At 48.4% G+C, this 20,722-nt stretch overlaps 1 protein-coding gene across 3 annotated transcripts; it reads left to right on the top strand.

Moving 5' to 3' along the window:
• The first annotated feature begins 8,728 nt into the window (after nucleotides 1-8,728).
• On the top strand, nucleotides 8,729-20,509 carry GJB1 (gap junction protein beta 1). 3 transcript variants are annotated; one of them, XM_055121940.1, is made up of 2 exons: nucleotides 8,729-8,779; nucleotides 19,207-20,509. In XM_055121940.1, exon 2 carries the CDS (start codon nucleotides 19,223-19,225, stop codon nucleotides 20,072-20,074), a length of 852 nt encoding a protein of 283 aa, XP_054977915.1. In that variant the 5' UTR covers nucleotides 8,729-8,779; nucleotides 19,207-19,222; the 3' UTR covers nucleotides 20,075-20,509. The 3 variants fall into 3 exon arrangements, with proteins under 3 accessions (XP_054977915.1, XP_004621589.1, XP_054977914.1); XM_004621532.2 differs by lacking the exon at nucleotides 8,729-8,779 and adding an exon at nucleotides 18,763-18,859; XM_055121939.1 differs by lacking the exon at nucleotides 8,729-8,779 and adding an exon at nucleotides 18,946-19,088.
• The last annotated feature ends 213 nt before the right edge of the window (nucleotides 20,510-20,722 follow it).

The raw sequence follows: 20,722 nt of genomic DNA, 5'->3' as shown, positions 1-20,722 counted from the left end.
GTTGGACCTCATACTTTGCATGTGAGAGCCCTGGGTTCAATTCCCTGAGGTCCACTGGGAGTGACTTTCTCACAACAGCAAACTGTGGTCCAAAATCAAAAGAAGATGAAAAGAAAACTGATCAAGAACAGCATCAAAGGGGCCGGAGCGATAGCACAGTGGGTAGGGCGTTTGCCTTGCATGCGGGCCACCTGGGTTCAATCCCCAGCATCCCATTGGTCCCCCAAGCACTGCCAGGAGCAATTCCTGAGTGCAAAGCCAGGAGTAACCCCTGAGCATCGCTGGGTGTGACCCAAAAAGCAAAAAAAAAAAGAACAGCATCAAAGGGGCTAGAGAGATAGTACAGAGGGTAGGGCATTTGCCTTGCACTCGGCCGACCCAGGTTCAATTCCCAGCATCCCATATGGTACTCTGAGCACTGCCAGGAGTAATTCCTGAGTGCATGAACCAGGAGTAACCCCTGAGCATTGCCAGGTGTGATCCAAAAAGCAAAAAGAAAAAGAAAAAAGAAAAAAAAGAACAGCAGCAAAATTAATTCCAAATTGTAGGGAGTAAAAAAAGGTTCTGCTTAAGGGTGCTTATTTCCAGAAGACCTTATTCCCAGAAGCCTCCAAGAAGTATCACGTCTACATAGGCTTTCTGGTGGTAGAATGAGAACCTTTCTGGTTACAGGGCTGATGCTTTCATGATATTTCCTGGAATTCACTTTTTTTGGGGGGGAGTCAGAGAGAAGAAGCTGAAACAACTTTGCTTCCCCCTGACCACCACCACCCTCCAAGTTGTCCTAAGGGCCAGGGATGTGCCTCAGTGGTAAAACTAACATCTTGCATGCATGAAGCCCTGGGTTTGCTGTACAGTACTGAAAAAAAAAGTGTTCTAGGGGCTGTAGCTATAATACAGTGGGTAGGGCATTCACCTTGCATGCGGCCAACCCGGGTTCAATTCCCAGCATCCCATATTGTCCCCCGAGCACTGCCAGGAATAACCCCTGTGCATCGTTGAATGTGACCCAAAAAGAAAAAGAAAACTGTTCTAAGAGTAGAATATCTAAGCACCACCAGGAGTGATCACTGAGCACAGAGACAGGAGTTAATACCTGAGCACAACGAGGTGTGGCTCCAAAACAAACAAACAAAAAAATAGAAAAACAACCCCCAAAAAACAAGTCTTAGGGTCTTAGATATGCAAGACCGAGGAAGCTGCAAGACTGATACTGATGTGCTGGGGCCTGAGATATAGTCCAGCAGGTAGAATTCTTGCCTTCCATGCAGCAGACCCAAGTTTGACCCTCAGCCTCACCTGTGATTTCCCACCAGGAGTAATTGCTGAGCACAGAGTCAGATTAATCTCTGAGCACAGCTGGGTGAGGCCCAATCCTCTCCCACACCCACTGCACAAAAAACACTGATGTCCTGGGCCACAGAGATACCCAATGGGTTCGAGCACATGTTTTACATGCTGAGGTTTAATTCCTGGTACTGAATGCTCTGCCAGACACTGCCTGGAGCAACCCCAGTGCACAGAGATGAGAGTAGCCCCTGAGCACTGCTGGGTGTGGCCCAAATTCCCCTCCCCTTCAGAAAAGATTTATTTGTATAACTGATTGTCGAGTATTGATCCATGATGTAACATGATGTAATAAACTCACACCAGCCACCTGTTGATTCTGATAAGTCGGAACCTCTTGACTATGATGCTGTGCAGATAAGATGTGTTGTTAAATAAGGTGAATGGTTTCCTCTATGAAATGTCCTGATCCCGGGTATTGCAGGAATGGGCAAGACCTTGTTTGGTGTTTTTTGGGGGTAGGGGACTCCCAACAAAGTGCTCAGGAAGCCCAGAATGGCCAACTCGGCAGTTCAATGTAACAGAGGGCCTGAGGATTCTGTGCCGCTGGGACTCAGTGGTGCCAGGGATACCTGGGCCACCCAGGACTTGCTGAGGGACTCCAGGGTTGTGCCAGGCAAATCTCAGAGGCCCATTTGGTGCTGGAAATCAGACGCAGATTGGGTGCATGGTAGATATAAGCTCTAACCAGCTGTACAATCTCCTGACAAGCCCTTGTGTGGACCAATGTTTGAGCCATTCCAGAGACGGAGGGCATATCATGTTCAGGACCTTTAATCTTGTAGGTTTCAAGAACTAACGAAGATTTCTCTGGGTGGTAAGAAGAAGTAATGAAGTGAACAGAAGAATGTTGTGGCCAGAGCTATATTTCAGCGGGCAGGGTGCTTGCCTTGCATGTAGCAGACCTGGGTTTCATCCCGGCATTCCATATGTTCCCCTGAGCAGAAACAGGAGTAGAGTGCAGTGCCAGGAGTAACCCCTGAGCATCGCCAGAAGTGTCCCCAAAACAAAACAAAACAAACAAATAAATGTTAAACTATTCTTCCAAGGGCTTAATACAGGGCTTAAGACCTTGTACACAGCAGACCCGTGTTTGATCCTGACACCACATACAGCTCTATGCACTCCAGGCGTAATCACTGAGCAGAGCCAAGAGTAAGCCCTGAGCACAGCTGGGAGCAGCCTCAAAACACAACCAAACCAAAATCCCCTCCCCCCCCAAAGCATTCATTATAAGAAGAAAGTCTGCTTAGACTTCAAGGCAGATTTCTTTTTACCTGCTTACCAGATGAAGTTACTACGTTCCAGTTACAGCTTCCTCCTCTCCATTGTGGTCCTTCACTCTTTTTCAGGGGTGCCCTCTCAAGCAGTGCTTGGGAAGCCCAAGCTTCATCCCCAGGGATACTCTGCCAAGCAGGCCAGAGTGCAATGCTAAATGCTTGGGCTCAGCAGAGCTGCAGGTCACCAGAGCCACACTTGGATGTGCTTGGGGGCCCCAGGACTATACTTGGTATGCTGAGTCAGGAGCATGCAGAATCAGGTATCATGTTTGGATTCTTTAGCATGCAAGATGTGCACCCCAAACCCTGAGCTATCTCTCTGTCCCTCTATGTTCATTTTCTTTTCTTATTTTGGGGGAGGTGGGCTGGGCTACGCCCAGTGGTGTTTAGGGCTTACTACTTGCTCTGTGGTCTAGGATCCCTCTTGGCAGGGCAGAAGGACCATAGGGAATGCTGGGGATTGAACCTTGGCCAGCCACATGCAAGGCACGTGCCTCACCTGCTGTTCTATAGCTCCAGCCTCCTTTCCATTTTCTTCTCTTTCCCTTCTCTCCCTTCTCTCTCCTCTGCTTCCTTTTCTCTCTCTCCCTCTCTGTGTCTCTGTCTCTCTCGCTCTTGCTTGCTCTAATTCTCACTCCCTGTCTGTAGGATATCATTCAAGAAGATCTGTGCAAGTAGCAGCAAATAGATTGATGAGAGATCAATTCATTTTTAAAAAAAAAAAATTAGCTTTTTATTCTTTCGGGCTCCACCTGGCCATCCTTAGGGGCTAGTTCCTGCTCTGTGCTGGGGTGGATAGAATCCAGGCCTCCTGCATTGAAAACATGTGCTCTAGTCTATTGAGCTATCTGTTCTGTCTGTGATCACTTCTAACAATGGCATTTTTATAAAGCTATTAACCACTCAGCTATATTTCCTGTAGCTTAAAACTACAAGCACCCTGAAGAAACCTTGCCAGAAGTCCAAGGAACAATGAGTACACGCTAATATTGACATGCAGTTTCCCTGCTAGAAGCTCTGCTAGAGGAGCTCTCTCTTCTGGTCAAACAGGTCTGCCTACCATTCCCTAAACACATCTCACAGCGTCTTGTCACCTGGAATGCCTGGTCTCTCCATCTCCTTTATGACCCAAGCTCAACTGTGCCTTTCCACCAAACCTCCTCTTTTTCCTGCTTCCCATTACTTCTAAGCACCTGGTATCTGAATACGGCATTTGGAACATACACCCTGACTCTTTTTTCGGCTTGACTGATTTAAGACTTCCTCCCGTCGAATTGATTTTCTTCAGTTTACCTTATTATTGAATTTCAGGGCCCTAGCTTAACAACTCTACCTGCATATTGGATTCACCGAAAAACTTGGGACCAGAGAGATAGTACACTAGGTAGGGTTCTTGCTTTGCATGCTGCTGACCCAGGTTCAATCCCTGGCATCCCATATGTTCCCTTGAGCCTAGCCACGAGTGACTCCTGAGAACCGCTCGGTTCCCCCCCCCCCAAAACCAAAAACCGAAACAAAACAAAATAAAAATAGAACTTCAGAGTTTTACAACAGGAAAGCAAACAACCCAATCATGTAATGAGGACCAGAGAGCTAGTACAGCGAGTAGGGTGCTTGCCTTGCATGCAGACAGCTAGGGTTAGATTCCCAGCACCACATATGGTTCCCCGAGCCCTCCTAGTAGTAATCCATGAACACTGAGCCAGGGGTAAGCCCTTAGCACTGCCAGGTGTGGCACAAAAACAAACAAACAAACAGCCAAAAACCATGAACAGACACGACTCAAAAGAAGACGCAGAGGGGCCTAAGCAATAGTACAGTGGGAAGGGCATTTGACTTGGACAGTTGAACCCAGGTTTGAGGCCCGGTACCCCGTATTGCTCACTGAGCCCTGCCAGGAGTGATCCCTGGGCACAAAAACAGGAGTAAGCCCTAAGCACCACTAGGTGTGACTCAAAAGTCAAAAGAAAAAGAAAGACGACGTAGAGATGTCCCGCAGATGTATGGGGAACTTCTGAGCACCATCACCATCAATTATTGGGCAAACTAAAATCAGAACCACAATGGGATATCACCTTCGCTTCTTAAACAGTTCTATCTGGAAAAGATCGGCAACAAGTCTCAGCAAGACAGACACTCTGATGCACTGTCAGTGGGGATGTAAACAGCAGGTAAGGAGCTTGCCTTGGCGGACCCAGGTTCGATCCTTGGTACTATATATGGTCCCCTAAGCACTGCCAGGAGTAGTCCCTGAGCACAGAGCCAGGATTAAGTCTTGAGCACTGCCAGATGTTGTGACCCCAAAAGAAAGAGAATGAGAGAGAGAGAGAAAGATAAGTGGAGGGACCAAATAGATAGTACAGGAGTTAAAGCACTTGCTTTGCATACTGCTGATCTGAGTTTGATCCTTCTCATCACAATCTCTCAGTGCTGCCAGGAGTGATCCCTGAGTATAGAGCCAGGAGTAAGCCTTGAATATCACTGGCCCCCAAAATAAGAAAATCAAATATAAAAATGTAGGCAGTTGGGTGTGACTCTGAAATAGAGCACTTACCTTACATGTGTGAGGTTCTCTATTCAATTCCTAACACCACCAAATAGAATTAGATACATAAATTAAATTAAAATGGCATGGACACAGATATATGTCCCAGTGATCTACTTGAGCACATATTTTGCATCTAAAAAGTCCTGGGGTCAACACCCAAATACTAATACTCTGTGCCTTTCCCTGCCACCAATGCTGGTTGAAGTCCTGCTGACCCCCACATACCACCACTGTTGGTCCCCTCAACAGTGAAAAATAAAGGGTCCAGCAAGACAGTGCAAAGAGCTAGTGCAGCGGGGCAGGAAATAGCTAGCTAGGTGATAGAACACGTGTCTAGCATATACAAGGCCCTAAGTTCAATTCCCAGCACCATCCAAACAAACATGTCAAAGGGATGAGTTCATGCATTGCATGCAAGAGGCCTGGGTTTGAACCCCAGTTCTGTGTGGTCCCCTGAGCACCACTAGGTGTGCACCCCCACCCCAATCACTAGCTAAAAGTAGTCCCCAAGCACTGCTGGTGTGGCACCCAAGCCAAAATCAAATAAAAATTCTATGTGATTCATCAATACAACATCTAAGCATTTACCTAAAAAATATGAAGATATTAATTCAAAAGGATGTTTGCATCCTTACATTCATACTCTTTTGATGTAGGTACTCAGATCCATCTCTACACCCCTGGTAAAGTCATGGAGCAATTCTTACTCAGATTTTTAGTGGGACCTATAATGCTCATCAGCTTTCAAATAAAGATGAGGAGAACAAGTTCTGAAGCCAGAACTGCCTGGAGTCAAACCATGTGTTGTCACTAGCTGAGTGACCTTAATTATGTCATTTAACTTTTGTGTGCCTTAATTCCCCTGAATGGGGGGGGGGTGGAGTATTAATAAAGTTATCTCCTAAGGTTATTTTAAGGATCAACCAAAGTCATTTGCAAAGCACTTTGAACATTGCTTCGTATGCATCAAGTATTCAAGAAGTGCTACTTCGGGGGCTGGAGTGATAGCACAGCAGGTAGGACGTTTGCCTTGCACACAGCTGACCCAGGTTCGATTCCCAGCATCCCATTTGGTCCCCTGAGCACTGCCAGGAGTAATTCCTGAGTGTATGAGCCAGGAGTAACCCCTGTGCATCGCCAGGTGTGACCCAAAAAGAAAAAAAAAAGAAGTGCTGCCCCAGTATTAGGGCAAAGATATGCTTTGCATGTGGGGAGCCTGGTTTCTATCACAACATCACACAATTCCTTGAGAACTGCCAAGAGTAACCCACAATTATCAAGCCAGGAATAACCCCTGAGCACCTCTAGGTAAGGCCTAAAATTTTTTTAAATATAAGAAAAAGAAATATTGCTCATTTCTGTCTTCTTCAAACAGTACTCCTGAAAAAAAAAATTTCCAAGTGGCAAAAAATGACATTTAGCCTGTCCCCATGATATCTAGCTCAGTTTGGCCTTTTTTAATTATTTTTGGGTCACACTGGCAACGCACAGGAGTTACTCCTGGCTCTGCACTCAGGAATCATCCCCTGGCAGTGCTCAGAGGACCATATGGGATGCTGGGAATCGAACCCGGGTCAGCCTCGGGCAAGGCAAATGCCCTACCCACTGTACTATTGCTCCAGCCCCTTAGTTTGGTCTTATACAAAGTTTACCAGATACTTACTAAAGAAATTCCTTACCTCACTTTAAGTGTCCTTCATGGGCTAGGGAGATGAATACATGTTTCGTATCCAGAAGCCCAGGGTTCAATACCCAACACTGCATGGTTCCCCTTGGGAGTGAAGCTTAAGCACTGAGCCTGAGTAGCTTCACACACTGCAAAGTATGACTCAAAACCACAAAAACTTAAGAAAAATTAATGTCCCTCCTTCTGAGTCCTTTAGTGACTGGGGTGTCTTCCACAGCCACCCTCTGTGGTCCCAGATATACTCTGCCTTACTCCTGACTCTGTGCCTTTATTCACACTGCTCTTCCTCCCTGGAAAGCTAGTTCTACTCTTGCCTTTTCAAATCCCATCCATTCTTTACTTAGGCATTTAAGACTCACTTTCTCTTGGAGACCTGCCCTCATTATTTCCATTGATTCTCACCTTCCTTTCAACAGTTAAAGTCATAACCACACAAGTAAATATCCATTCTATTTTTCAAGGTGACTTCTTCAGTCATGAGCTTTTCTCCTGCAGAAAAATGGATAAATTCCTTAAGAACAATTGGTATGAATTAGTACGTTGGATAAGGAACTTGTTTTGTGCACAGCAGACCTAGGTTCAATCCCTTGCACCCATATCCCCTCCCATCTCCCTAGGAGGGATCCCTGAGAACAGAGCCAGGGGTAAGCCGTAAGAGAACTGGGTGTGTCGCCAAAACCAAAAAATAGAACAATTTATGCTCTGCCCTCCCCTCCTCTGCCAGCTTCCCTTAGAATGTACTCAGTGCTAGCCACTCAATGGATATCCAATAGAAACTTAGGGGATGGGTAGCCATCTGCCCAGGTTTGCCCAAGGGATACCCAGGTTAGAGTTCCCTTTCTGGTAGTGAGTTCAGGCTTGAGATGGAAGAACAGAAGGCTGGGGTCTGGGTTCCGCTGAGTTAGCTTATTTCTGTGCTGCCACTTAGGCTACTGAATTAGCAGGGTCTCTGGGTAAGCCCTTCTTCAACTGGCCCGAGTGTGCAGTCCATGGCTGCAATTCTCTGTTTCCCTTCCCAATGTCGTGTACATGATACACTTGGTGATTCAACTGTCATGGCCCACAAGGTAGAGAGCAACTTCTGAGAAGGTTTTAAGCTTCTGGGATGGGATTGGAAATACTTTGACCCACCCCTCTTCGTTCAGAATCTGGGCAACAGACACAGGGCCAAAGGGCAGTCATGGTACTGCAAGATGGATACAGATAACCCCCATCTCCCTGCTTCGGCCTCAAGTGCCAGGAAACGTGTCCAGGGTTCTTTCCTCTCACTGTCATATTATTCGGGAGACAGCGCTATAAGAAATGGAAAGAGGGGCTGGAGCGATAGCACAGCGGGTAGGGCGTCTTGCCTTGTACGCAGCCGACCCGGGTTCGAATCCCAGCATCCCATATGGTCCCCTGAGCACCGCCAGGAGTAATTCCTGAGTGAAGAGCCAGGAGTAACCCCTGTGCATTGCCGGGTGTAACACCCCCACCCCCCCCCAAAAAAAAAAGAAATGGAAAGAATGGCAGCCAGGGCAAAAGCTCGCCTGCACATCAGAGCTATCTGTGTGTATTGGGTGGAGTGGGGTGGAACTGAGCACAGGCCTGTGTAAGTTTCCCATGTGAGTTAAATATAGGCACATGGGTGGCAACAGGATGCCTCTCTCCCTCTTTGTCAGGGCAGTAACTCCAGGCTGTGTAATCTGTCTCCGCAAATCCTCCGGGAGCGCTGGAGATCAATCTTAGGTAGTGATTGTGTGTGAGAAGAGGTAGGGCTAGTTAATGTTTGTCTGGTTCCTCCTGGATGAGGGCCATATCTGCCTCTGGCCCTGGCCTCTTTGTCCCTCCCCTGGGCTGGGCTGACAGAGGCTAGTGGACTGCTGCAGACACGCCCGCAGACGTTCACTGGCAAAGGGCAGCAGCAGAAGCAGTCAGGTGAGGAGGCAGGGGGCTGAGGATGGTGGGCCACAAGGGCTGGTGAGGGCCCGGGGCACAGGAAGGAGGGCCGGGGAGGGACTCAGTTGTTGCCTGTCTTGGCTTTATAACTGATCCACCTTAGAATCTTTCTGCGTGTCTCTCTGGGCTGGGGTGACGCACCTGCTGCCAGGTGTCAGCCTTGTTTAGTCTTTCCTCTGTAGCCCCCAATTCTTCTCTTTTCTCCAGGCTCCAAGATGCTTCTGTCATTCTTTATCCCTCTACCACCTGCCCTCTACAGGGGTGGTCTCATTCTTCTGGGAGCAAATTATCACAAAGATTTGATAAGTCTTCTGGGCACAAGATGGATAAGTTTGTTTCTTTCAGATAGCCCCTGCCACCCAGAGTTAGGGTCCAATGGGACCGTTGCCAGGTGTTCTGTTTTTCTTCCCTTATTAGAAGGTAAACCAGCAGGGCGACCAACATGTGCAGGGTGAGGGGACTGTTCAGTGGGCTCAGAGGGCCAGCAGCCACCACAGGGCCAAAATTTGGGAGCAAGCGTTTTCTTCGTCGCAAAGGGAAGCAAAGAGAGTCAAGCTGTGCTCAGAGCGAGCTACGCATTAGGAGGCCTAAACGAAGAATGGTTCTCAGCTGGTTAAAAGTTCTGCCAGCTGTAGGGAAAGGGCCGAGGACAAATGCAGCAAGTTAGTAGAGGCAAAGCAAAGATGAGACAATAGACAAGATGGGTTAAAGTGGAGACAAGTAGAGATGAGAATGGAGCTGAGCAACAAGATGGGACCCAGGATTGGGGAGGGATTGGCATGGCACGAGTCTTCTGAGCTCCCACTCTGGCCTAGCAGCTGTGTGCTCAGTTACAGTGCTTCTGAGCCTCCATGACCAGGTCTGTGAGTTGCAGACAATAAACAGGGCTGTTGGGAAAAGGGACGTGTGTAAGCATCTCACTCCTGGCACACAGTAGGCATTTCCTACATGGCGGGTGTGTGATAAGTCCAACCGGAGAGCGAAAGGAAGTCAGATAGTTAGATAGACGGACGAAGGATTAAGAGCGTGTTGTCCAAATAGTGAGTCCAGGAACTGATAATAGTAGTGGTTCTGTGGAAAAGACTATGGTCCAGCAAGAGAAGGAGAAAATGGAAATGAGCCAGGCTAGCCCTTTCCCCAGACTGGCTAGTAAAAACATATGGCAGAGAGCAGAGGATAGGTTCTATGAGCAAGATAGTTTGACCCCACAGGGCAGAGGCAGGGGACAGAAGGAGCAGAAAAGGAAAAGAGCTGGGAAAGGTTTAACTTTAACCACACCAACCTGATGAAGGCAGCCAGAAATTCAGAAACAGCACTCAATGGGAGCTCCTACATCCCTTTCTTTCTTTCTTTCTTTCTTTCTTTCTTTCTTTCTTTCTTTCTTTCTTTCTTTCTTTCTTTCTTTCTTTCTTTCTTTCTTTCTTTCTTTCTTTCTTTCGGCTTTTTGGGTCACACCTAGCGATGCACAGGGGTTACTCCTGGCTTTCCACTCAGGAATCACTCCTGGCGGTGCTTGGGGGACCATATGGGATGCTGGGAATCGAACCCAGGTTGGCCACGTGCAAGGCAAATGCCCTACCCACTGTGCTATCGCTCCAGCCCCCATCCCGTCCTTTCTTGATCAAAACCTGCCTATGAAGTGGGAGAACGAGCATGGAATTTGGAATTGAAGATAATGCCTAGCCAGATCCTTCTTTCCCAAATCCAATATGAAAAGAGCTTTCTATAGTCAGGAGGAACAGAGAGAGGTGGGGACAGAAAGAAAGAGCTCAACTTGATGAATATGTACAGATACATATATGTATGTGCACATGTGTATGCATGCACCCCCACATGCGAGCACGTATGGGAAGATTATGTTTTGTTTTGTTGTAGTACTGGGGATGGAACCCAGAGTCTCACACATGCAAGGCAAATTCTCTATGTCTAAGCTACAATCCCCAGCCCAAGAGGATACTTTTTAGGGGGCAGTGTTGGGGCTCAGGGCTTACTCTGGTTCTATGCTCAGGGGTCACTCCTGGTGGTTTTCAGGGGACCATACAGGGTGACAGGCATCAAACCTGGGTTGGCCACTGTACTATTTATCTGACCCCAGAAGTAGCACTGTAGCACTGCCGTCCCATTGTTCATCGATTTGCTCAAGCGGGCACCAGTAATGTCTCCATTGTGAGACTTGTTACTGTTTTTGGCATATTGAATACAACAGGGGTAGCTTGCCAGGCTCTGCTGTGCGGGCGGGATACTCTCGGTGGCTTGCTGGGCTCTCCAAGAGGGACAGAGGAATCGAACCTGGGTCGGACGTGTGCAAGGCAAATGCCCTACCCGCTGTGCTATCCCTCCAGCCCCAGGAATATACATTTTAAATTTGTGGTCGGATCTCAGAACACGGAGTCCTTAAAGGAAAAGAGGCTATCCCAAATCAAGCAATTGTGCAAAGGCTTTGGGATCAGAGGAAGATCAATCTGAGGCTGTCTCTACCACTCAATTGTAACTCAATTGCCACTGAAGCAAGTTATTGGACTTAACTGAGCCTCAGTTTTGCAATCTGAAAAATGAACAGAATGTTTAAAAGGCCATTGTAAGACTAGCCACAATCTCCTGATTTGGGCGAGTGCTTGCTCGAGTCTTTGGGAAAATCTGAATCCGATGAAAAGGCCAAAGTTTAATGGGGCCAGAGAAGTCTTGCTTAATTTAAACAGAACACATGCCTGGAGCCACACAGAGCCTATCAATACTTGGACTTTAACCCAAAGTCACAAAAAAGTTTGTATTTCAAAATCAGGTCACTCCCTGGGTATTTTGAAAATCAAACCCTTGAAGCGTTGATGTTGACATTGGGATCGTCTGTCCTTTCAAAGGGGAGAGGAAATTTAAATCCCAGTGCCCACACAAGGGTCCTCACAAGTGGCCACACAAGTGGCCACACCAAAGGGGTGGAGAGCTACAAGTTCTTAGAAAATCAGGCATAACTACGTTGTCAGAAAGGGATGAAAAAGAGTGCCCCAAAAGTGTGCTTTGGAGAAGTGGAAATCAGTCCCAGGGAAGGGAAGGAAAATGGAACAAATCAAGAGGCAACAGAAAGACCTAGAAAGGAAGGCTGGGAAGGGAGGGAGACAGGGCAGATAGCTTAATGGACGAAAGTGCAGGCTTTGCATGCAGGAGTTCCAGCTCCCATGCCCAGTACCCCATGGTCCCCCAACCCTGCTGGGTGTGACCCAAAAACAGGACAAATGTTATTGCTTGATAGGAATGGGGCAGAAGAGAAAGTAAAGGGACAATAGGAGCCAGACGGTTTCGGGACCAGAGTGATAGTACAGTGGGGAAGGCACTCACCTCGCATGCAGCTGACCCTCATTCAATCCCCCACATCCCATATGGTCCCCCCAGAGCACTGCACCACCAGGAGTAACAGAGTCAGGAGTAACCCCTGAGTATTGTCGGTCTGACACCCTCCCCAAAAAATAAAGAAGAAAAAGAAGCAAGTTTTTCAAATCTTCCTGTTTCTAAAAACCCTGGCCAAAAGAAAAATTCCAGTTCTAGCCAAGATGGTAGAGCTTACGGGGAAAAGAACTAGCGTCAGCTTAGTCTGGCTCAAATCCCAGATCAGACGTGTACACACTGGTGACCCTGAGACAGGTCTCTTTGCCTTTCTTTACCTCAGTTTCCTCATCTGTGACATGAGGGTTAAAAACACTGCCTCAGGAGCTGGGACTGGGGCTCAGGGGTGGAGCACATGCCTTGCATTGCCTTTAGGCCCCAGGTTTGAGCTTCTGCACGACAATAAACAATAATAGTAAAAAAAAAAGAAATACACTTACAGAGTCAGGGATGCGACTCAGCAGTAGAGTGTATACTCTAACCTCGCTCATAGGGTTGTTCTGAGAAAATAGTGCATGTAAAGGCACCTGAACGTGAAAAGTGCCACCCCTAAACTGGACACATTCTGAGGACAGAGCTTTATCTGAACATTATATTCGCCATCAACTTTCTTAGAACCTTTTGCCTAAATAAATACTGATAACATGTAATTAAACAAAAATAAGAGAAGAAGGAAGGGCCGGAGCAATAGTACAGCAGGTTGGGTGTTTGCCTTGCACGCTGCTGACCTGGGTTCGATCCCCGGCATCCCATATGGTCCCCCAAGCACCACCAGGAGTAATTCTTGAGTGTAAAGCCAGGATTAACCCCTGAGCATCACTGGGTGTGACCAAAAAGCAAAAAAAAATTAAAAACTAAGGAAGAAGGAACTTGCTGTAAACAATTATCAGCTTCTAATTCTAAAGTTAGAAGGATGATTTGGGAAACATTGGGATCACATGTAAATACATTGTAAAGCCCGGGACTTTTGGTCTACCTAAGAAGCACAATGGGTAGAGCGTTTGCCTTGCACACAGTTGACCCAAGTTTGATTCCTCCAACCCTCTCAGAGAGCCCAGCAAGCTACCGAGAGTATCTCACCCACACGGCAGAGCCTGGCAAGCTACCCTTGGCATATTCGATATGCCAAAAAACAGTACCAACAAGTCTCACAATGGAGACGTTACTGGTGCCCGCTCGAACAAATTGATGAGCAATGGGATGACAGTGATGACAGTGAAAGTGAACTCTAAAGTATAAATTTGTGTCCAGAAAGAGTTTTTATTTTTATTTGATTTTGGGCCACAGGGGTGGTGCTCAGAGCTTATTCCTGACTTGGTACTTAGGGATTACTCCTAGGGGATTTAGGGGACCATATGTGGTTGCTGATGATTGAACCCCAGTCGGCTGAGTGCAAGCCTTATCCACTGTACTATAGCTCCAGCCTCAGGAATATTTTAAAAGGTAGAGTGCAGGAGTTGAGTGATATTACCAAGGTAAGGCTCTTGCCTTGTATGCAGCCAACCTGGGATTAGAGCACTGGCACAGCATATGGTCCTCCAAGCATCATCAAGAGTGATCCCTGGGGCTGGAGCGATAGCACAGAGGGTAGGGCATTTGTGCCTTGCACGCAGCTGACTCGGGTTCAATTCCCAGCATCCCATATGGTCTCCTGAGCGCCGCCAGGAGTAATTCCTGAATGCAAAGCCAGGAGTAACCCCTGTGCATTACCAGGTGTGTGACCCAAAAAGCAAAAAAAAAAAAGTGATCCCTGAGGGTCTGGAATGACAGTACACAGGTAGAGCATTTGCCTTGCACGCTGCTAACCCAAGTTCATTTCCAGGCACCCATATGGTCCCCCAGCACCACCAGGTGTAATTTTTAAATGTGGATCCATGAGTAACCCCTTGAGCATCACAAGGTTTTCCTAAAACTGTCTCCCCCCCAAAAAAAAGGGATCCCTGAGCATGGAGCCAGGAAAAAGCACTAAGCACAGTTGGGTGTGCCCCCCACCCCAAAAGGAAAGTAATGCAGAGTATAATAAGAGAACCTAAGGAAAGTTGAGGGAAATTGTTCTCTTCAGCAGGTTTTTTTAAAGCAAATGGAAAACAATGTGTCCATTTAGAATAATGGTTTTCTAAGTCTTAATGATTCACTGTGCCCTAAAATACAGTGTAGATATTAAAAATAAATAGTTCTCAGGGTCAGAAGTATAGTCCAATGAGCCGCACTTTTGCCTTGCAAGTGGTTGACCTGATTTCAATTTCTAGAACCCCATGTGGTCTCCAAATACTGCCAGGAGTAATCTCTGAGTGCAGAACTAAGAGTAATCCCTGATCACTGCCAGTGTGGTGCAAAGAAAATAAAGATAGATCTCTATGGACTATCATGGCTAACATGGAAAGCTATCAGACATATCATTATTTATTTATTTATTATTTTGTGGTGTTGGGGATCAAATTCAGGCCTCAGATATGCAAGGAATATGCTTTACCATTGAGTCACATTCCCAGCCCTAAGACACACACAACACAAATACTCATATATATGTATATAGACACATATACATATATATGTGTTTGTGTGTATGTATATATAATATACTTTTTGGTTTGGAGGCTTCTCCCAGTAGTACTCAGGCTCTGTGCTCAGGAGTGAGTCCTCTCAGTGAGTCCTGGGAGACAATATGTGGTGCAGGGAATTCAAAATAAAATCAGTGGGATGCAAAGCTAGTGCCTTAACATTTGTTTTGCAATGTGACTATCTTTATTGAAAAAAAAACAAAAAAATGTGGGCATATGTTTAGGGCACTGAAGTGATTCTCTCTGGTGCCATAATGCTGGATACATGTGGTTCACTACTATGGCAAAATTCATAGACCATATAACACCAAGAGTGCACCTGAGGAGGGCCCAGATGGTTTACAGTGGGCATTCCTATCTGCTCTAATGCTGCCCCAATCTCAGATCCAAACATCTCGATGGCCCTAAATAGGTATTCTTCTTTGCTTTGGTTTTGGTTTGGGGCTGCACCTGGCTCTGTGCTCAGGAATCAATTCTTGTGGGGCTTGGGGGACCACGTGGGGTGCTGGGAATAGAATCCTGGTTGGTCAAACACAAGGTAAGCGCCTTACCCACTATACTATTTCTCTGGCCCTCTACGTATTTATTTTTAATCTTACTCCTTGACAACCTGACTTTTAGCCTAAGATGTTTCACTGGACGAAGTATTTCCCAGGAAACACATTGCCTCTTGTAGCAACTTTGACTTTAGAATCTCAGGTTTGGGAGAAAAGGTTTCTGCTGGCCAGGCTGGCTTAAGCTTAAGCCTGAACTCATCCATGCATTTTTTTCCAAATTAAATGAAGAAACCTATTCAAAGACCTATTCTACATCCTGTGGGTCATACCTACTTTCTACTTTCCCTAGTTTCTTTCTTTCTTCCTATTCTCCAGCTTTTTCAGTTGTTAATGCCCAATTACTGTCTGTGTTTTCTCACATACAGTTGCCACTTCTAGCATGGTCTTCTCATAACTTAATGGCAGCTAAAGACGCACACACATGTGCGCACACACACGGGTACACACATAAACACATGCACACACAAAAGGCTAGAGTGATAGTACAGCAGATAGGGTGCTTGCCTTGCACATGGCAGGCCCAGGTTCTATTCCCTGAGCACCAGCAGGAGTGATCCCTGAGTGCAGAGCCACTCAGAAGTAACCCCTGAGCACTGTCTGGCATGGCACACGCACACACAAATTAATGGCAGCTGTGTCTGTGCCAGGTGGTAGGAAGCATCTTTGTCAGCCTAACAGATAAAGAACAAGTGCTTAGAGAAGGGAACACCAAGTAAAGGATATTGGGAAGACCCGTTCGGGTTGAAAGATGCGTGCCTGGGGCTGGAGCAATAGCATAGCGGGTAGGGCGCTTGCCTTGCACGCGGCCGACCCAGGCTGACCCAGGTTCGAATCCCAGCATCCCATATGGTCCCCTGAGCACCGCCAGGGGTAATTCCTGAGTGTAGAACCAGGAGTAACCCCTGTGCATTGCTGGGTGTGACCCAAAAAAAAAAAAAAAAGAAAGATGCGTGCCAAAAGTAGACTATAGACCAGACACGATGGCCACTCAATATCTCTATTGCAAACCACAACACCTAAAAGGAGAGAGAACAAAAGGGAAAGCCCTGCCGCAGAGGTGGGGTGGGGTGGTGGGGGATGGCGTGGCGTGGGGGTGGTAGGACGGATACTGGGAACATTGGTGGAGGAGAATGGGCACTGGTGGAGGGATGGGTAAACGATCATTGTATGACTGAAATGCAAACATGGAAGTTTGTAAGTTTGTAACTGTACCTCATGATGGTTCACTAATAAAAAATTTTAAAAAATTTTTTTAAAGAGCAAGTTCTTCTTTGGAGAAACAGACATTCACAGGAAACCAGTGTACCTGACAATATGGGCAGCAAGGACCAGTCTATTCTGGCTAAAGACAGACACAACAATGTGTCGGAAAATGAGGGATGAGGACTTGGGCAGGCTACTTAGTCTCCCATAGCAACACTTGTCTTTTTGTGATTCTTTTTTTTTTCTTTTTTGGTCATACCCAGCGATGCACAGGTGATACTCCTGGCTCTGCACTCAGGAGTTACTCCTGGTGGTGCTCGGGGGATCCTATGGGATGCTGGGAATCGAAGTCTGGTCAGCCGCGTGCAAGGCAAATGCCCTACCTGCTGTGCTATTGCTCCAGCCCCTCTTTCTGTGATTCTTTTTTTTTTTTTTGCTTTTTGGGTCACACCTGGCGATGCACAGGGGTTACTCCTGGCTCTGCACTCAGGAGTTACCCCTGGCCGTGCTCAGGGGACCATATGGGATGTTGGGATTTGAACCCGGGTCGGCCGCGTGCAAGGCAAACGCCCTACCCGCTGTGCTATCTCTCCAGCCCCTCTGTGATTCTTTTTTTTTTTTTGCTTTTTTTTGGGTCACACCCCGCAATGCTCAGGGGTTACTCCTGGCTCTGCACTCAGGAATTACTCCTGGCGGTGCTTGGGGGACCATATGGGATGCCGGGGATCGAACCCGGGTCGGCCGCATGCAAGGCAAACGCCCTACCCGCTGTGGTATCGCTCCGGCCCCCCCTCTGTGATTCTTAATGCCCTTGACTACCAGCTATGAAATTAGAGCTGGTTGAGAACTTTTGCCAATTGCTTCATTGAATCCTACAATAACCCTGGGTGTTAACCCCATTTAGGAGAGAAAAGCAAGCAGGTTCTGAGTTCAGTAATTAGCCCAATATCCTATTAAGTGAAGAACAAGTACTCAAACCCAAAGCTCTGTGACTCTTAGCTAGTCCACCACCTTCTAGCCTTCTGTTTGCTTAATACTACATGCTTTTTCCTTCTGGCTTCTACTTACCATGTACCCACCTATCTAGGGTTTCCTTTCTCGGAGCTCAAAATGGGGTAGTCAGGTACCAGGGAGACTACTCAAAGGACTCCAGCACATGCTTCACAGGCAGGAGGTCTGGGTTTGATCCCCGGTACTTGATGCTCCCTGAATACTGGCCCTGAAACAAAAACCGAGATGCTCAGGATTTACTCCATGATATGGACTTGCAGTGCATATACAGGTCAACAGTTTCTATGGGGTTTTTTTTTGGCTTTTTGGGTCACACCCGGTGATGCACAGGGGTTACTCCTGGCTCATGCACTCAGGAATTTCCCCTGGCAGTGCTCGGGGGGCCATATGGGATGCTGGGAATCAAACATGGGTCAGCCAGGTGGAAGGCAAACGCCCTACCCACTGTACTGTTGCTCCAGCCCCAGTTTCTATGTTTCTTGAACTTTTGTGGGTAACATTAGTCTTTGCTTTTGTTGCTTTTATTGCCTAACGATTTGGGTAGGGGTTTTAAAAGTTAATTTTTGCTTTTGCTGATCCCATCTGCAAGAGCACAGTATATCCTGGGCAAAGAACCCAGACTTCTGCTTCAGTAATTTTGTTTCATTCTTCTTTAATATTTTCTAGCTGTATGACCTTGAGTGAATTGTTTAGTTTACCTGACCTTCGCCTTTCCCATCTGGAAGGATTAGGGAATCAGTCCTTAGAGGCTTGCTAAGTGGGTCAAAAGACTGTATGGGAAAATGCTTTACACAGTTCCTGGCTTGCTAAACATGAGCTCCCTTTCGTGTCCTGTCCTTCATCCTTACCCTGGAGGGGACATGTAAGCCTAGGAAAAGCAGTTTTTAACAGGCCTGTGGGGGGCGGGGCTGAGTCCAAAGCCCCTGCTCCTTTGGGGTCCTCTCTTTCAGACACCTGTGTTTATTCATCTTCCTCCTCCCCATCCCCCACCCCACCCCACACCCTCTGCTTCACCATTCTTTTGGTGGGATTATGGGGAGGGTGCCGCGATGGACCGGGCGGGCACAGAACAGGTGGGTGCAGGCTGGGTGTCCGGAGCTAGGACACAAGTGCTCTGTGTGTAGGGTGGGCGGAAGTCAGGGCGTTTGATCTGAATTCTAAAGGGCGTTGTTCAGAGCCCTACAAAGGTCCCATTGTGCAGACACTGGGTATAAAGCAGCATATGACTCCCCAGCACCGGGCGGTGATGAATTGGGACGCAGGCGCGGACCCAGGGACCACTCCCCCTGCATAGACATGCAACCATAGGGGACCTGTCTGGGTGGCCTCAGGGATAGGCGCTCCCGAAGGTAACAGAGCTTTGTTGGGCTTTCCCCCTGTCCAAGTTAAGGAGCTGGGCGTCCGGGGTGGGGGCTCGTTCAAGCCGATAAAACAGACAGGCGTGACAAAGAAGGGGGCTGGAGAGAAAGAATGCGGCCTGAAAACAAAGACAAGGAGATGGGGGCTCTGGAAAGCGAGTCCAGTGAGGAAGAGAGTGGGGCTGGAGAGGAAGAGGAGGCGAGGCGCCAGGGCTTTGGGGTAATGAGAAAAGCTATGATTACAGGCGGGACAAAAAGGGAGGGTGGGGGGGGGCAGTGTCTCAGTGGTGGCTTTCTGCCCCAGCTTCCTGATGGGGTTTGTGCATCCTCCCTTGCAGGTGTGAATGAGGCAAGATGAACTGGACGGGTCTGTATACGTTGCTCAGTGGCGTGAACCGGCACTCTACTGCCATCGGGCGAGTGTGGCTCTCGGTCATCTTCATCTTCAGGATCATGGTGCTGGTGGTGGCCGCAGAGAGCGTGTGGGGGGACGAGAAGTCCTCGTTCATCTGCAACACGCTGCAGCCCGGCTGCAACAGCGTGTGCTATGACCACTTCTTCCCCATCTCCCACGTGCGCCTGTGGTCCCTGCAGCTCATCCTGGTGTCCACGCCGGCGCTCCTCGTGGCCATGCATGTGGCCCACCAGCAGCACATCGAGAAGAAAATGCTCCGACTCGAAGGCCACGCAGACCCCCTGCACCTGGAGGAAGTGAAGAGGCACAAGGTCCACATCTCAGGGACACTGTGGTGGACTTACGTCATCAGTGTGGTCTTCCGGCTACTGTTCGAGGCCATCTTCATGTACGTCTTTTATCTGCTCTACCCAGGCTACGCCATGGTGCGGCTCGTCAAGTGCGAGGCCTACCCCTGCCCCAACACAGTGGACTGTTTTGTCTCCCGGCCCACCGAGAAAACTGTCTTCACGGTCTTCATGCTCGCCGCCTCCGGCATCTGCATCATCCTCAACGTGGCCGAGGTGGTGTACCTCATCATCCGCGCCTGTGCCCGCAGGGCGCAGCGCCGCTCCAATCCGCCCTCCCGCAAGGGCTCTGGCTTCGGCCACCGCCTCTCACCTGAATACAAGCAGAATGAGATCAACAAGCTGCTGAGCGAGCAGGACGGCTCCCTGAAAGACATCCTTCGCCGCAGCCCCGTCTCCGGGGCGGGCCTGGCTGAGAAGAGCGACCGCTGCTCAGCCTGCTGATGCCATCAACCAGGCAACGTCCCCTCCGGGCCCCTACCCTGCCCCACACCTGCCCCCCTGCCCCATCTCCTGCAGGCCCCGGCCTGCCAGGATTTGCTCCATCGGAACCTTCCTCCCCCTCCCCCTCCTCCCGGGGCCATCTGTGCAGGGGATGGGGTGAAGGCCACCAGCGCAAGTGCTCAAGGTTATTGGGATGCCGGCCGCTCGGCTGGTCTCCCTCTTCCCGGCTCCTCCTCCAGGGCACGAGATGAGAGCCGGCCTGGTTCTAAAACTAATCTTAACCCTGTGCTGTCAGAGCCGACACCCTCTTTCTGGAGCCAGAGAGTGGAGAGGGAGGCGGGCGAGTGGAGGGGAGGAGGGTCTGTAGACACCGGGGTGGAGAAGGGCGGGGAGCAGCTGGCCCTGAGGAGGAATGGTGCTCACAGCCCTGGCAGAAGGAAGCCAGTCTGGGGGGTGGGAAAGTCAGGGAGGGAGGAGTAGGCAGATAAGTGGGAGTGGGGGTTAGTCAGGGTTGCCTCTGCCTCTGATCCCCAAGGCCTCTCTCCGCCTGAAATGTTACACATTAAACAGGATTTTACAGTAAATGAAGAGGTGGCTTGTGTGTCAAGTTCTTTCTCCTGCAACCTCTGACCTCTCCCTGGACAAACT

Source organism: Sorex araneus, chromosome X (assembly GCF_027595985.1).
Source record: "Sorex araneus isolate mSorAra2 chromosome X, mSorAra2.pri, whole genome shotgun sequence".
NCBI lineage: Eukaryota > Metazoa > Chordata > Mammalia > Eulipotyphla > Soricidae > Sorex > Sorex araneus.
The sequence above is the reverse complement of the archived record's forward strand: the minus strand, read 5'-3'. Positions and strand labels throughout refer to the sequence as shown.